The 17,661-nt window shown below is 49.1% G+C and overlaps 1 protein-coding gene across 2 annotated transcripts in view; it reads left to right on the top strand.

Moving 5' to 3' along the window:
- Positions 1-10,640: 10,640 nt before the first annotated feature.
- KIF18B (kinesin family member 18B) overlaps positions 10,641-17,661 on the top strand; it is a 34,033-nt gene continuing 27,012 nt past the window's right edge. The window contains exons 1-2 of one of the 2 annotated variants that reach the window (XM_082194800.1): positions 10,641-10,899; positions 16,926-17,256. In XM_082194800.1, coding sequence (XP_082050926.1) covers positions 16,938-17,256 — 319 coding nt within the window. In that variant the 5' untranslated portion in view covers positions 10,641-10,899; positions 16,926-16,937. Of the gene's footprint in view, positions 10,900-11,222; positions 11,284-16,925; positions 17,257-17,661 lie in introns of those variants that run through there. The other variant, XM_082194799.1, reaches the window with a different exon arrangement.

Here is a 17,661-nt window from a genome sequence, read left to right as displayed (position 1 = left end):
TCTGTGGTTTAACCCACAGCACCACCCACATCCTGTGAGAAAGGTACGTGCCTGCTATTGGCTGAGCAGCTTTGGTACTAGAGAGGGCTAGGGAAGTAGAACCAAGGAAAGGAGACGGCAGGAAGGAGAAAGAGGAATCAGAGAGGGGAAGGAATATGAGAACAGAGGATGCTTCCAGATAGGAGTTTATTGTGGAATGGGTGTTGCTTACCCACTCATGTTGCTGTATCCATTGAAACACTCATGGCCAGGAGCCAAAATGGAAAAGAAGGCTGAAAGTTCACCTTTTGCTTTTCAAAGCAACCAGCCAGAATCATTGGCTATAAGCCTCTAGTTATATTTTAATAACTTTTGCTAAAATTGAATTTTATCTGACAATAATTCCATAACATATGCACGAGAGTAGCCAGGGAAATATTGCGCTGCCAACATGAATCAGATGTTATAATCCCCCTCGTAGGTTTATTTTATTCTTTAAAATCCGTTTCCATTGCAAAGCATACGCACAAGGCACGGCCTGCAAATCGCTCCTCGTGCCTCTAATATTTTTGCCTCCAAGTTGTCAAAAAGAACAAAGTGCTGTAATATAAATCACCGGTGTTCCTGAAGTGTATAGTACGTCTTAGCAGGAGCTTAGTCTTAACAGATGTTGGCTGTATTCTTACTGCTGAGGCAGCTGGTCCTGATATGAAGCCTTGGAGACAGTTGGACTTGGCATGTCTATTTATACTTGCAGTTTGAAGCGTTTTTGCCCTTTCCAGGGCCTAAAGTCTCCATTTTCTTGCATTCTACATGATGGAGAGTTCTGTGTAGCTCAAAACTTTGAATATTTCTGGAATATTATTTAGCTTGCAAGGAAAGAAAACCTCCCTGTTAACGGTGCCTCTGTGGGAGTTTTGGTTATGCTAAGCCCCAATTTCATACCCTCCAACATTTCTTCAACGAAAATAGGGACGTCCTAAGGAAAAGCAGGACATTCCAGAATCAAATCAGAAACCAGGACGGCTTATGTAAATCCAGGACTGTCCCTGGAAAATAGGGACACTTGGAAGGGCCGGCAATTTCCATGTGGTGAGAGACTCCAGGGGTTCCTGTGTTAAGCTGGGCTTGGTTTCCTTGGAATGAAGGTCAGTGGAGAACAGGGCCGGCCCACCCATAAGGCAAGGTGAGGCAACTGCCACAGTGGCAGGGTAGCAGATCCAGCTTCCAAGAAATGCATTTATTGCGGTGGCAGTGACAGCTATGGCACTCTTCTTGGAGGCCAGACCTCCACAGCGGCCTCTTGGCAAACAGGAAGCGAAGTTCCCAATGTAGATCTTTATCCTCCCCTAGTTCCTGATGTCAATCTTCACTCACTTCTTCTTTTCTGGCTGGCTTCAGGTGCCAAAATGTCTTGGGCCAGCCCTAGCAGAGACTGTAGGATCTTTAGGATAAATGGCTTTACTTACACATATATATGACCTGAGCATAGGATGGCAGGACTCATAACATTGGCACTCCTGACAGATCTCACTTCCCCTTTAGGCTTCCAAGGAAGCTACAAAGTCCACCGCAGAGCAAGACATGTCTCCCTCTCTCTAGTCCTGAGTCGATATAGGATCACAGGCCTGGAAGGGATCCAAGTATATCATCTAGACTGGTCCTGCCACACCCGAGCCCCATAAAAATACTATATGCAGAACAGCGGACAGCAGGCAGTCACCTCTTCCGAGTCCCGCCAACCAATCTCTCCCCATTTTCTTCTACTGTAAAATCCGGGGGAAGCAGAGAGCAAAGGGTTTTGACACCCCACATGGTTCTGCAAGAGATGGGGTCCAGGAATAGCCACCCAGTGACAACGGCAGACAGGACAGGCCTTGATTTGGCCTGGCAACCCCCCAGCCGCCTCTGCCTCTCCCCTTTTCTGTCACTCGCGGCTGCACATTGTCAAAATGAGAGAGCGAGAGAGAAACCTCTCCCTCTCTGGCTTTCTCTTAATTTTCTCGCTCTCCCGCCCTGCCCACATCTCTGCCATTCACCAGCAGCCCATGGAAATCCATCAGCCTGCCTGATTCCTTTCCGTTCCACAAGACTGTTGATGCCTAACAAGGCCTGACAGACTGCTTTCCGTGCCACGCAGGCTCTCCGGGCAAGCAGATGACCAGAGGCCTGTTTGTGGGAGAGCGAGAGAGGGTCAGCCGACCAACTCCAGCCTCGCATATGAGCTTGCCTGCTGGAGGGGGTCTACGTGTTGGAGCCGAGCAGCAGGGAAACATGAGACACCCAACGATTCACTGGCTTTTGTCTCGCTCGGGGGGCTGGGGTGCCAATGGGCGCCTACTGTTTCCAGCTGGGATTTGGGTGGGCACGGCCCCGTTAGCTGGCTCTCACCACTGGGAAACTTGTTGCCACAGAATCTAACCATGTTTCCGTGTTCCTTTAATACACAGGTGGTGCTGTGGGTAAAACCACAAAGCCTAGGACTTGCCGATCGGAAGGTCAGCAGTTCGAATCCCCGCGACGGGGTGAGCTCCCGTTGCTCGGTCCCTGCTCCTGCCAACCTAGCAGTTCAAAAGCACGTCCAAGTGCAAGTAGATAAATAGGTACCGCTCTGGCGGGAAGGTAAACAGCATTTTCGTGCGCTCTGGTTTCCGTCACTGGTTGCACCAGAAGCGGTTTAGCCATGCTGGCCACATGACCCGGAAAGCTGTACGCCGGCTCCCTTGGCCAATAAAGTGAGATGAGTGCGCTGCTCTGGTTCGCCAGAAGCGGCTTAGTCATGCTGGCTACATGACCCGGAAGCTGTACACCGGCTCCCTTGGCCAATAAAGCGAGATGAGTGCCACAACCCCAGAGTCGGTCACGGTCAGGGGTCCCTTTACCCTTTACTTTAAGGCATCTGTGGTCCTGCATATTGTGATGGCCTGGGACTCTGGCTTGGACTCGGAACCAGAGGAGACTCAGTCTGCACCGGATCCTTTGCCTCAGGTGGCAGCTGAACCTAGTCTGGGGCCTGATTCTGAAGAGCCCCAGTCTGCACAAGTTCCCCTGCAAAAAACACCAGCTGAGCCAAGTCAGGGGCCTCAGCCTGCCCTGGCTCCAGATGCAGCGATTACCTTGTTGCCTTCAGCTGGGCCATCACTTACAGCTGCTCCACTACCAGTTGGGTCAGGAGAGACTGAGGCAGCCCCTGGGTCCAGTAACCCACCAACATCTCCCAAGCTGCAGAGACCACGGTCGGAGAGAAGGAAAGACCTGAGTACTCGCAGGAGGAGTGCTCGCTTTCGGGCAAGACAGGGAGGTGAGTCACTGGGGGATCAGGACCGGCCGTTACCCCAACAAAGATAAAAGGCTGTTGGACCCCGCCCCAGGTTGCGGGAGCAACATTGCTATTTGCCAAACCCTGCCTGAGACCCTATGCCTGGTTTCCTGCCTCGTGTCCTGCCTTGGCCCTGTCAGACTGACTCCTTGTGGAACCCTTGGATTCGGGACCGGACCTGGACTGCGTTGCTCAGCTCGGGTTACCCCTGGGCCCAGCACACATACGCTCTTGGACTCCAATGCCCATCAGCCCCACCCATCATGGTCAACAGCCAGCAATGATGGGAGTTGTGTTTTTGTTGTTGGCACCCATCTATTTCGGGAGACAATGGAGGAGTGCACCTTTGAGGATGAAGTCAAACTGCTGGAAGGTTGCAGCAACTGCTGTGGCTGTAGGGACCAATACGGGACAGACATGTTTTGTTGCAGCTGGGGCAGATGAAGGTGTCCAGTTTTGCTACTGCAGATGCACCATGGCATTTCTTCTCTCTGTGCTCCTCCCAGCGGGTCATCCCTCCTCTGGCCACTACTATGAATACACAACCTGACTTTCCGACTCCAGACACTGCGGTCATCAGCGAGGAATTCCCACACTGCGGGGTTGATGTTGCCAACCTTCCTGACATGCTTGCAGACGTGTTTGTCGCATAGAGTTGGTCAGCCAATAGGACTGGTGCTTGAAGCCAGCTCCCTATAGAGCGCATCCTTCAGGATCCTGCCATCTTCCATTCTGTGGACAGGACCAAGCCAGCATAGACGTCTCTGAGACAGAAGTGCAGACATGCTGGGATTGTGGGCTTGGGAGAGGACATCTTCGTTTGAGACTCTGTCCTGCCATGTGATACCCCAAATATTCCTAATGCAATGCATGTGGAAGGCGTTGAGGCATCACTCTTGACAGTTGTAAGTTGTCCACGGCTCACTTCCATACAGCGTGCTCAACACACAAGCCTGATAGACCTTCATCTTGTTATTGGGTGTTAGCATCACATTCTCCCATATCTTTTTGGAGATGAAAGCCATTGGGTGTTGAAGTCCCACCACATCAGGAATGCTACAGGTTCCTCATCCCTGCTCTAATGTTTCAAGAAGTTAATGATTACTACCACACAGTTAATTAGCATAGAAGTTAATTTACAGGCTAATTTATACATTTTTTAAAATTTCTACCTCCCCCAGAGGGAGGGATCTCATGCAATGCTGCCTCTTTTGATCCAAAACTCATTCCTCCTAATCCGAAACGTGCTAAGGCTCATCTATGAGCTCATAGGTGAAAGAGAAGCTCTTGTTAGGGTCTCAGCTCCTTTGCAATTGCAGGTTGGATGGAAATATTTGTTGAAATAAAAGATCATGTTGATGGCTAATGTCAAGACATTCCTTGAGGAAGAAGAAGAAGAAGAGTTTGGATTTGATATCCCGCCTTTCACTCCCCTTCAGGAGTCTCAAAGCGGCTAACATTCTCCTTTCCCTTCCTCCCCCACAACAAACACTCTGTGAGGTGAGTGGGGCTGAGAGACTTCACAGAAGTGTGACTAGCCCAAGGTCACCCAGCAGCTGCAGGTGGAGGAGCAGAGACACGAACCCGGTTTCCCAGATTACATGACTACCGCTCTTAACCACTACACCACACTGGCTCATGTGACACATACCCCAGAACTTTCAGGAAGAGTAGAGCGATGTTAAAATCTAATTCTGGGTTTTCAAAAGCTGACAAGTTTGCAGAAAGGCTGAGGCTCAGAGCCAGAGAGCATGCTTTTTATGCAAAAGATTTGCAGCATCTTCAAGTAGGAGGACAGGAAAAGATGCATGTCTGAAGCGTTGGAGAGTCACTGCTAGTCAGTGTAAATAGACAATACTGTGCTTGACGGACCAGTGGACTGACACAGTATAACTTTGTAGCTTTGTAATGTACTTATCCTATACAGTGGTACCTCGGGTTAAGTACTTAATTCATTCCGCAGGTCCGTACTTAACCTGAAACTGTTCTTAACCTGAAGCACCACTTTAGCTAATGCGGCCTCCTGCTGCCACCGTGCCACTGGAGCACGATTTCTGTTCTCATCCTGAAGCAAAGTTCTTAACCTGAAGCACTATTTCTGGGTTAGCGGAGTCTGTAACCTGAAGCGTATGTAACCTGAGGTACCACTGTACTGTCAAAACCATATGTCCTCAAAAGAGCAGATACCCATTCCCCCCCCGTGTATAAGACACCCCCATGTATAAGATAACCCCCTTTTTTTTAACGCAAAATTAAGAAATTAAGTAGTTTAGCTTGGGGGGGGGGAGGTCACTTCTGCCAATCGCTCATCCACCTGCCCGCCACTGCCGATCACTTGCCACAGCCACTGCCAATTGCACACCTCACCGCAGCCACTAATTGTCTGTCCGCTCGCCGTCACCAACAGCCCACCCGCCCCTTTGCTGCAGCCGCCAATCGCCCGCCTGCCTCACCACAGCCACCAATCACCCGCCCAGTCGCTGCTGCCAATCTCTTGCTTGCTGCTGCCATTAATCGCATGTCCCTCCTCTGAATTCACTATCCATGTATAAGATGACACCCAATTTTTGCCTTTTTTTATAGCAAAAAGCATCGTCTTATATACGGAAAAATACGGTAACATGCACAGATTGTATATGCTTCAAACGAGCTTTGACACTTCTGCATCCAACCTTCCTGCATTCTGTTGCGACCACTACAGCCCTCGCAGTGGCCAAGCAGTGATTCTGCAACAGAACAGGATTTAAACATGGGTTCCTTTTTAAAAAAAAATAAATTGTTATACTCATCGTTGTATTATATTGAATCTTTTGTGTATTTTTGTGGTTTTGCTTGGCGGGCCGCCTAGAGAAGACTCATTAAGGGTTGGCTGGATAAATGCAGAAAATAAACAAGCAGATTAATAGGGCAGAGGGCAGGAGTAAATAATCTTGACATGCCTTCCGGATCAGAGGTTGCTAGAAAAATCAAGGATCTGCCCAGATATATTTAGCAGCGGCCAAGCATGTTTTGCTGCAAGACAACCATCCGCTTTTCCTTACTCTCAGCATCTAGTTATCTGAGGTAAATTATCTGAGGTAAATTCATGGAGGTTGCATTCTGGACCCCTCCGGACTGGTGGGGTTTTTTTTGGCAGGGATATGTAATTGACACAATAATAGTGCATTCATTATGGATCTATGCTGGACCATCCCCACCTCATTCCGTTTTGTTAGCTGTTCTGCTACGCTTCCCCAATGTTAGCACATTATTGCTGTCTGGAAGGGCACGCCTGACCTGTAGCACAACAAAAGCGGAACAGCAACTTTGTTGTTGTTGTTGTTTAGTCGTTTAGTCGTGTCCGACTCTTAGTGGCGTAGCGTGGTTTGTCAGCACCCGGGGCAAGGCAAGTAATTTGCGCCCCCTAACCCGTGGATTTGCACCCCCTAACCCTAACCCCCAGATGTTGCGCCCGGTGCGGCCGGGCCCCCCTGCACCCCCCACGCTACGCCACTGCTCTTAGTGACCCCATGGATCAGAGCACGCCAGGCACTCCTGTCTTCCACTGCCTCCCACAATTTGGTCAAACTCATTCTGGTAGCTTCGAGAACACTATCCAACTATCTCATCCTCTGTCGTCCCCTTCTCCTTGTGCCCTCCATCTTTCCCAACATCAGGGTCTTTTCCAGGGAGTCTTCTCTTCTCATGAGGCGGCCAAAGTATTGCAGCCTCAGCTTCAGGATCTGTCCTTCCCGTGAGCAGTCAGGGCTGATTTCCTTCAGAATGGAGAGGTTTGATCTTCTTGCAGTCCATGGGACTCTCGAGAGTCTCCTCCAGCACCATAACAGCAACTTACCCACCCCCAAAATATTTGTGGCATAAAAAGTTGCAGGATTTCAGAAGGAAGTTACAGGATGTGCAGTCAGTGACTGGAAATGGAGCAGTATTTCTGCCCTGAAACTTGTCCAGGCATGAGCAGTGTTGGAAGAGGGATTGTGCAGAACTTTCCTGATATCATCAGGAGCACAAGTGCACACAAAAAAGACGTAAGCCGTCATGACGCCATGTTGCCTGTGAAGACCATGTGGAGAAGCATAACCTAGATTAATGAAAAATGATGGATTTGAGACAGATGACACGAACACCACCTTGGGTCGCTCGAGGCAGGAGTCAAACTCCGCTTTCCTGACATTGTTTACTAGACAGCCCTGCACAAGGGAGTGCAAAGGACCATATGGACAGGGAGCCGTGTGACCAGGATAAAACTCTCTCTGAGACTTCCCAAATAACCTTTCAGGAGGAGAGGCACGGCCCTGTATCACACATGTATACACCAGGATGACTAAGGAGGAACATGACAGACATTCATTATATTGTGAACAGCCAAAATACCCATTCCTTTCGTGATGTTGGAGCACAGGTTCAGCTGATCACTTTATCGGGCCTCCACAGGGCCTTTTTTTCCAGCCAGAACTCAGTTCCAGCACCTCTTAGATGGGTGGTGTTATGTACTGAAGTTCTCCCCCTGGGCCAGCAGGGGGATACTGTAGATAGTTTTCACTCAGGTCCACATATGCAAATAAGGGATTGAAAGTGATGTTCAATGATTGGATAGTTACAGAAAGTTGTTACAGTTGCATTGTACTGGAGCTCTATATAAGCAGGCTGGCTGAACCCTTCAGTTCTGTTCTGGCCTGTGAATAAACAAGAGCTGTTTGAAGAATCGCTGTGTTATCTGATATGTTCACCCACAACCTAACAGGTGCCATTGCCGTTCTAAGAGAACTAAAGATCTTTGCTTTTTCCAGTACACTGCATTAGTTCGCCTGTCTTCCCAAGTGATGCGTAATTATTTTGGAGACACCGTTGAAAAAATCTTTTGAGGAGTTGGAGGTAAGAGTTTATAAGTGGAACATGTTTCACAAGCGTACAGTAAGGTTGGTAGTTCAATAGCTTTGTAAACAAGCATTTTGGTTTCCCTGTGAATTAACCATTAGTACTTCAAAGCCCCCACAGAACTGAGCATTAGAATCCAGGTGAAAAAAGGAGGCTGTTTTGAGGAACTTCAGAATGAGGAGAGATGCCCTAAGACTGGATTTTAAATTTTAAATATACTTCCCCCAAAAAACCTGAAGGCTTTCTGTTGGGGTTGATGGGGAAAGAAATTAAAAAGATGGACCAAAGATTTTTTATGTATGCCACAGCTGCAGCAAGAAATATGCTTGCCTAGAATTGGAAAACACAAGAAATACCTACCATTGCGGAATGGCAGGTGAAGATGATGAGCTACGCAGAACTAGCCAGATTGACGGGAAGAATTCGAGACCAGGATGAACAGAAGTATCAAGAAAGTTTGAGTAAATTCCTCTTATAACTCTTACAACGTATGGCAGATATAAGTTAAATAAGTAGAATACACGATATAAGAAAACATAGGATGCTCGCTGAAGGGGTGGAGGGAAGTCATAAGCTCAGCAGAGCTAAGGTAATAATGTGATTTATGTGTATTACAATTGTATGTGTAAAGAAAACAATAAAAATTTATTGGAAAGGGGAAAAAAGAAATGACCGTGTTCTAGGATCTGAACTCCCTCCATGCAGACTGAAGGCGTAAATAGGTGAATAAACCACATTTCTTAAAGCTACGAGTCTCCACCGTGCAGTGGCGTAGCGTGGGGGGTGCCAGGGGTGCCGGCCACACCAGGCGCAACATCTGGGGGGGGCGCGCTCGCTGCCTCCGGAGTCGCCGAAGAGCCTCGAGCGCAGGCTGTAGCGGAGCCGCATGTCTCGCGGAACCGACGAGCTGTGCGCGCGTCCGGGCTGAAGGCGCCCGGCAGGCAGCGGCTCTCAGCGCTCGCCGCGGAGGACGGGCCAGGCAGCCCCTCCTCACAGCCCCGCCTCTGCCGGTGCTGCTGCAGCTGCTGGGCCGTTGCATTTTCCTCGCCTCTCTGCCTCCCTCCTCCTCCGGGCAAGTGGCGTCGTTTGGGCGGCAGCGGGGGGCGCAAATTACTTGCCTTGCCCCGGGTTAGGGGGCGCAAATTACTTGTGTTGCCCCGGGTGCTGACAACTCACGCTACGCCGCTGCCACCGTGCCTCAGATCTCCAAAAGAGCACAGTCCCCAGGTGATTTTCCTGGAACCGTACAGGCTCTTACCACCCGACTTTTGCAACAGTATTTTTAAATGATATTGCTATATACCCACATGTTTCTGTATCAAGACACATTATCCAGGGTTATTCTTCCCCCAGTGTTGTACTGTGCTACTGTTATAAACAAAAAATGCCATTTTCCTTATGGGGTATCCAAGAGCCCATATAGAGTCCTTACATAGGTTCCCTATCGGTAGGAGAAAATAACAGAGGCCAACCAAAGAATATTGAGAACCAAAGCACAGTGGCGTAGCGTGGGTTGTCAGCACCCGGGGCAAGGCAAGTAATTTGCGCCCCCTAACCCGTGGATTTGCGCCCCCTAACCCGTGGATTTGCGCCCCCTAACCCTAACCCCCAGATGTTGTGCCCGGTGCGGCCGGCCCCCCCCTGCACCCCCCATGCCACGCCACTGGCAAAGCAGCTAGTAAGCCTGATCTTTATTGATCTGTTGCAACAGGGTCCTCACTCACCACACGAAGGAGGGAGGAGGAGCCCAGAACAATGGCGCCCAAGGCCTTATACAGTGGTACCTCGGGTTAAGTACTTAATTCGTTCCGGAGGTCTGTTTTTAACCTGAAACTTTAGCTAATGGGGCCTCCTGCTGCCGCTGCGCTGGCGGAGCCCGATTTTTGTTCTTATCCTGAAGCAAAGTTCTTAACCTGAAGCACGATTTCTAGGTTAGCGGAGTGTGTAACCTGAAGCGTATGTAACCTGAAGCGTATGTAACCCAAGGTACCACTGTATGGACTTTTGAAATTGCCACCCTGTAGATCAAGACCACCCCTCAGAAACATCATACCTACATCACAGAAAAGGCAGTCTAAAACAGAATTTTTAATGTTGTTTTTCTCCTGTCCTTGTTTATCTCCTGTCTGGCAGGTTACTTGATTGGATTGCCTGGGGAGCCTGGCCAGTCCTTTGTAATGATAAATACTGGGTTCCTGGGCCAGGTCACAGGCTCACACCCTATTCAAACACAGACATACCCTCAAGACAGGATTTGTGAAGGAAAAGACAATGGGGAGGCTTTTCCATTTTCCTTTGACCTTGCAGAGAGAGCATTTGGTCAGTTTGGGACAATTTGGGAATCAAAAATGGTTCCAGGTCGGTCTTCCTGTGCTGATCTATGTATGTGCTTGACTGGTACACTTATGAACATTACCATATATATCTAAGACCTCAAAATTCCTATCGCACTACTGTTTCTCTACAGGTTGCAGCAAAAAGCCAGCTTCAGAAGTTCCCTTGCATCCCCCCAAGCCTAACCGAAACTACTACTCCCAGCATGCATAGCGAAAGGCCGGCCGCCTCTACAGTATTTTTGTCCTCGCCAAAGGAACAGACTGACCAATTAGAAGAAATCCAGAGGCGCGCGTGGTAGGCCAGTCCACCAATGGGAAGCGGGCGAAGGGGCGTGGCCGGGAGATTTGAACTGGCGAGTCGAAGGAGGCAGAACTGCGTGCAGGATCTCGGTAAGGGGACATAGAAAGAATGTGTTTAGGGGTGCTTGATTTTTATTGCCGTGGGGGGGGGGGCCGAGAAAAATATACTGTATATAATATAGGATTCTGTCCGGTGACCACACGGTACGAGGATTATCTTGCATCGTCGACTGAACAGCCTTTCCTGCTTTTAGTGACTTCGGCGGCTGCAATGCGCAGAAAACAGATCGGGAAGTTTTATACAGCGCGGAGATCTATCAATGTCTGAGGATCATCCTGCCCTTGATGGATCTCCATGTTGCGAAGAAAGAAAGAAAGAAAACTCCCCGACAGGCTCTTGGTATTCAAGCTGCCGTTTAAAGGCATAGGAGCAGGGGCTGGTTAAAACGTTGGCAACTAATGGGAGGCACTGGGGTGGGTTTTGCATGAAGACCTCACCAAGGGGCGAGGGAGCCAACAGACCGTCTTTCACAACCGCAAAACAATATTATAAAACAGGTTCTCAAGCTCCCTGAGACCACTTGAACATTTGGCAGGAATGTCAGTGGATCGTGTAATAATCTTTTTTTTTGGGGGGTAGGGGGTTGTTCTATGCTGAACAAGCACTCATTTTTGCTCCTGGGTTATATGAATTTAAAAATGAGTATTCCCCCGACCCCTCTTGCATGGGGATTGTTGTAAAAACTAGTGACATATGAAAAAGAAAATCGTGCCCTAAGGCCAAACTGCTGGTTACCCCCCCCCCCCGGGGGGAAATTAGCCTTGTTAGCCTGTTTGATCTGACCATCCTCAAAATAGCCTCATGTTTCTTCAGAAGAAACAAATCCAGTATAGGGCCAAGAATATATATTTTGTGGCTATTCTGCAACATCTCCTTGGCTTTTCTGTACAGAGCACCACAGACCACAGTCTGCGTTTAGGATGTTCACCACACATCAAATATAATATACATTTCAAGCCAAACTGTCGTGGGAGAACTGTGAACAGGATCTCCTAGGGCTTTTTGGTTTGTCTGTTTTTATAAATGTTATTAGCTGCCCTGAGATAGGGGGTTCAGATTAGGACCCAGGTTCAGCGAGTGAGAGGGTTAACTTTCCCCTCTTACGCTGTTTTCCCAGTCCACATAATTCTCCACACTCAAGCTGCTGTTTGTCCCTTAGTGTAAAACACAATATCTGTATGGTTTTGCTTCCCTTCCATTTGCGAACATATGAAAATATCCTGATACCAGTTTATTAATTTTAGAGAATGAAGGACTGAACTAATCTATATTGACTTGACCAACGGTGCTTAGCCACTTGGTGATACAGGATCATTCCAGATATTCCCAGTCCCCTAGTATTTTTAAATGCAGGGGCAAATGTATTTTATCCAATGATAGCTTTACTCTAGCAGATACTTGATTTTTGCTAATCCTGTTGCAGTCCTCTGCACCACTGCTAAAAACATGACTGCCATACAAAAACTGCTTTTTATTTATTTACTTACTGACATTGCAACCCTAAGAATATCTTATCAGAAGTAAACCCTATTGAATTAAATGGGGCTTACTCCCAGTAAGTGGATTTTGAATTGCAGCCTTGTCTATTCGGCCCCCATCACACAGTGATGTTGGCTCAGGCCACAACAGCTTAAAATATAAATACTGTAATAAGAACAAGAATCCAATGCAGTTTAAGATGTGGATAGTTCAGTTGGTTAAAGTGTGGTGCTGATAATGCCATGGTTGGAGGTTCAAACCTCTGAATGGACAGCTGCATATTCCTGCCTTGCAGGGGGTTGGACTAGATGTCCCTTAGGGTCCCTTCAAACTTCTGTGATTCCAAAAACGTGCTGCTCATATTTCCTCTGTTAAATATGATAGGCCATGTCAAAATATAACAACAGATAGTGGTAGAAAACCAGGATATATATAGGTAAAGGTGACCCCTGACCATTAGGTCCAGTCGTGACCGACTCTGGGGTTGCGGCACTCATCTCGCTTTATTGGCCGAGGGAGCCACTTCTGGCGAACCAGAGCAGCGCACGGAAACGCCATTTACCTTCCCGCCGGAGCAGTACCTATTTATCTACTTGCACTTTGACGTGCTTTTGAACTGCTAGGTTGGCAGGAGCAAGGACCGAGCAACGGGAGCTGTGGTTTAACCCACAGCACTACCCGCCTCCCTTTAGAATATATATATAACAGATTTGATGAATAGATTTTGAAAGCAATGATTCAAAGTATTAATCCATTAGACTTCAGTTTTTGTTTTCGGCTTTCCCCTTGAAAGGAATTCCAAAATGTTGGATTTGCAGTTCTCAGAATTGCTAAATGGTGACTTTGCACAGCAGTTCCTTTCAACCACATATGGCCCCCCACTAGACATTTCCTATTTTCCTCAGTTTCAGGATGTTTCTGATCTGCTCCGATCTGTCCCTGAAGACATAAATTGAGCCCTTTAGAAACGATTTTGTGAACATGGCCTGAATCCCGAAGTAGAAGTGAAGGCACTGCCTTACTACAAAGCCGTCAGAAGTGATTGCTCTTTTCAGAGAGGACAGCTGTTATTAAAACCCACATTTATAATCTTGCAACAAATGAATGCATTGATTAGCCGGTACAATCAATCAATGAGTGCCTTTGGCCGTTAATCCCTTGTGGCTGAACAGGGCCGTAAATTTGTTGCCTTAGTAGCATTAAAGCAAGACAAATTTATCATCCTGTGTTCAGTTGCTGGGCTCTGAACTTCAGGAAGGTTGTTGAGACATTGTGAAGGACTCCAAGGAGAGTTAGGTGGTTGGCTGGCATGTGGCTGGTTATTTGATACTTCCCTGCTTACTGGAGCAGAATGGTTTTTATCTGTGAATGAATAGATGACATGAAATTGCAATTTGTTTATCTCACCATCATCTCCTTATGCAAACCTAGCTGACTCGTGTATGCATGTCCCCAGGGTTCCCAACTGCACTATACATTTACAGAAGTATCATACCACTATAAGCAATCATGGCTTTCCCCTTTGTTAGGTGACTCCTCCTTCTTCTTTGGCGATCACTCGTAGCCGAGTAAGATTGTCTTCCATAAACACGATTTTAACAATGAGTCCGTAAGTGACTGTGGAGGCCAATTCTGGATCCACATGTCCTTCCACAGTGGGGACATAGGTTTCCAGGCAGGTGTGGCCAAGTGTGCCTTCCTCTTAGCACGTTTCTCCCTTGCATCCTAAGTTCGAGTGTCTTCAAAGCCCATGGAACCTTTGGTAAAGGCTGTTCTCCAATTGGAGCGCTCGCAGGCCAGTCTTTCCCAATTGTTGGTGTTTATACTACATTTTTTAAAATTTGCCTTGAGGCAGTCTTTAAACCTCTTTTGTTGACCCCCAGCATTGTTCCGCTCCCAGAGCTATAATTCCTATACAGTGGTACCTGTTCCGGAGTACCGTTCGCATCTAGAAGCAAACGCAACTAGTGATGGCAGGTCTGCGCATGTCGCTTTTCACTGCTTCTGCGCATGCGCGTGACGTCATTTTGAGTGTCTGCGCATGCGCAAGCGGTGAAACTCGGAAGTAACGCATTCCGTTACTTCTGGGTTGCCGCGGAGCACAACTCGAACGCGCTAAAACCGAGGCGCATTCAACCTAAGGTATGGCTGTAGTTCCCTGGGAAGGAAGATGGATTGTTAAACCAACTGGGACAGAGGTTTCTACCTTTTTGAGTCCACAGCTCCCTTGACCAACCATGTTCTTTCTGCCGCACCCCTGTGGGGCTCAGGAGCCCAGTTATGTCACCCTTTGCCTACAGAGATGGGAGCCTCTCACCCTTTTTTTGAACACCCTCCCTTGTGGAATGTTCCCTCCTTCCCTCTCCTTGGGAGTCCTCCGAGCTGCTCCCACCACCACCTTCTCAAGCCGCCCCACAGGAGCCTGGGAAAAGGATGCCCATGGCCCTAGTGGCCCAATGGAGACTGGCCAAAGGTGAGGCCAGCACCTTACTTTGGGTGGCAGCAGCAGGCACTGCCAGGCCTGCATGGCAGAAAGGCTCTGCTTCAGCACCGGGCACTCAGCTCCCAGGCGGGCCTTGCAAGCACAAGAAAGACTGGCACAGCACCTGCCTGCCTGCCCAGCCTCCCAGTTGTCTGTCCATTTCCTAACAGCAAGGGCTGGCTGGCTGGACTTCCTCACCCACTTGTCTGCTTGCTCCGAGGCCGTCTCAGCTCCTGGCATCAGCAACCCCTGGCCAGGCCCCACAGGCATCATTTGCCTGGGGAGCTTGTAGACAGGGCTGCTGCAGCAAACAGCTGGACGAGCCTTTGGGAGGCAAAGATGCGAGAGGGCATCAGAGGAGGGAGGGAAGGAAAGAGGGATAGAGGCCAGCGTTGCCCATGGCACCCCTGACCATCATTCAAGGCTCCAGCAGGAAGGTAAACAGCGTTTCCGTGTGCTGCTCTGGATCGCCAGAAGCAGCTTGGTCATGGTGGCCACATGACCCAGAAGCTGTCTGCGGACAAATGCCGGCTCCATCAGCAAGATGATCGCGCAACCGCAGAGTCGTCTGCGACTGGACCTAATGGTCAGGGGTACCTTTACCTTTAATAACTCTCAACACGCTACAGTTCCCGGGGGAAGTCCTATCTTTTTAAAGTGGTATGATATTGTTTTAAACGAGGAATGTGGATGTGGCCAGGTTTGGAGAGTTTCTTCAAGAGCGATTCAGCACCCGCTCAGAATCAACAGGGATGTGAAGACTCTGGCACTGCGCATGTTGACATGCTCCTGTCCTCTCTCTTTAAAATATTTTTATTAGGAATTTCAACATAACAAATTATCAAACCATATAATAGCGTACATTATTTCCTCCCCCCCCCGTTCCCCTCCCTTTCATCCGTCCCTCCCCTCCCCCTCCAAACACTTCCCTCAGATCCTCTCTCTGATTTCTCCGCACATGTTATTCTCTGCATGTTATAAAATTTAACATATCCTTACATTATCTATCTAACATGTTATCAGCCAATAAATTTATGTATGTTTATTCAAAACCTGCCAAGGAGTCCAGTTCATTTTGTTGGCTTTTTAGAAGCTCCATTCTTCCTTGAAGCCACAGTTGTCCTTGTCCCCAATTTATATGTCAATTTAGCCAACTCTGCGTAGCTTGTCAGTTTTTCTTGCCACTGTTCTTTCGTTGGGATTTCCTCATTCTTCCATCCTTGTGCTAGCAAGACTCTTGCCGCTGTTGTAGCATACTGTCAGGGCTGCTACCCAGTCCCAGCTCACATAGGACCACGTTAGCCAGCGTTCACGTTAAAAGAGTCTTTATTGGGTTACAGGTTCCATTTCCAAACTGCAATGTGCAGCCCCACGTCTTCTATGTCAGACCGGCGAAGACCCGTCTGAGTCTCCGCCTCTAGCACACCAGCTTAATACCCTAGCCTTGCTCCACCTCCTGCGCCTTTCCCTCCGTCTCTGGGTCCTTCTGCCCCCCGTGGTCTCTTCTTTCCTACTCTCTTCTGACGCGGACCCCCCTGACCCTTCCGCCTCCTTGCGGCGGGCTTTGGGACCTGGCTCACTCTCCGGGCTGCTTACTGCGCCAGCATCCGCTGCATTTGAACTTGGCGCGCGCGCCCAACTCTCTACCTTCCTCTTGATCGTTTCGTCGCTCCCCGAGGTGGGCGTGACTACTCCTGACTCATGCCCTCCCTCCTGCTGAAAGCCTCCGGAACCCGATGTCTGGTCCCCTTTCTCCCCGCTGCTCCCGGCTGGGCACGTGGGTCCCGATCTCCAACTGCTGCTCTCTGATCCCTCTCTGGACCCTTCTTCCTGGGGTGTCCCCCTGCTTTCCCCCCTTGCTCTGACCGCTGGCGCTCCCTTCTGGGAATCCTCGGACTCACTGGACAGGCTCGGTGATCTCGGGTCGTCATCCCCACTCATCCTTCCTTCGTATTCCTCCCCCTCGCTCTCTGTCTCCTCCCTTCTCTGCGTCTCTGCTCCTGAACCCCTGACACATACGTAAATAAATTCTTTGTTTTTCTTGGCAGGACTTGTCCTACAATCCCTAACAAAAATGTCCTCTCTTTGACACAGAGCCCTGAAGCCATGGCGCACGTCTCGCCCGCTGGAGAGGGCAGCGTGGCGGTAGTGGTGCGGGTGCGGCCGCAGACCCCCCGCGAGCGGGAGGGGAACCGCCAAAGCGTGGTGCGGGTGGTCGGAGACTCTATGTTGGTGTTTGATCCCGAGGAACCCAGCCCGCCGGGGGTCTTCGCCCAAGCTCAGGACCCTCCGTCGAAAAGGAAAGGCAAGAACCTGACGTTTGCTTTTGACCGGGTGTTCGGCGAGAGCGCTACCCAAGCAGAGGTGTTTGAGAATACGACCAAAGAGATCCTGGACGGTGTTTTGAATGGCTACAACTGTTCAGGTAAGGAGGCTGGAGTGGTGGGGCTTCTCTTGGCTCTGCCGTCGAGACAGGCAGTCTTCAAGGCCGTGCCGTAGATAACCATAGATAAAGGCTAGAGCCATGATTCCCAATGTGGGGCCCACGCCCCACAGGGGGGCAATTTGATTTTTAAGGGAGGCAGTTCGAGAATGAGTTATTAACAGCAATTTTTCTTGCATTTCTTATGGTTCTAGGGGACTCACATACAGTATATAAATACCGTACTTTTCCATGTACAGTGGTACCTTTGGATGCGAACAGGATCCGTTCCAGAGCCCCGTTCGCATCCAGACGTGAATGCGTATCTGCGCAGGTCGCAATTCGCCACTTCTGCGCGTGACGGCATTTTGACCATCTGCAAATGCTTGAGCGGCGAAACCCAGAAGT

Source organism: Podarcis vaucheri (assembly GCF_965113315.1).
Source record: "Podarcis vaucheri genome assembly, chromosome: 13".
In the NCBI taxonomy this organism is placed as follows: domain Eukaryota; kingdom Metazoa; phylum Chordata; class Lepidosauria; order Squamata; family Lacertidae; genus Podarcis; species Podarcis vaucheri.
The sequence above is the reverse complement of the archived record's forward strand: the minus strand, read 5'-3'. Positions and strand labels throughout refer to the sequence as shown.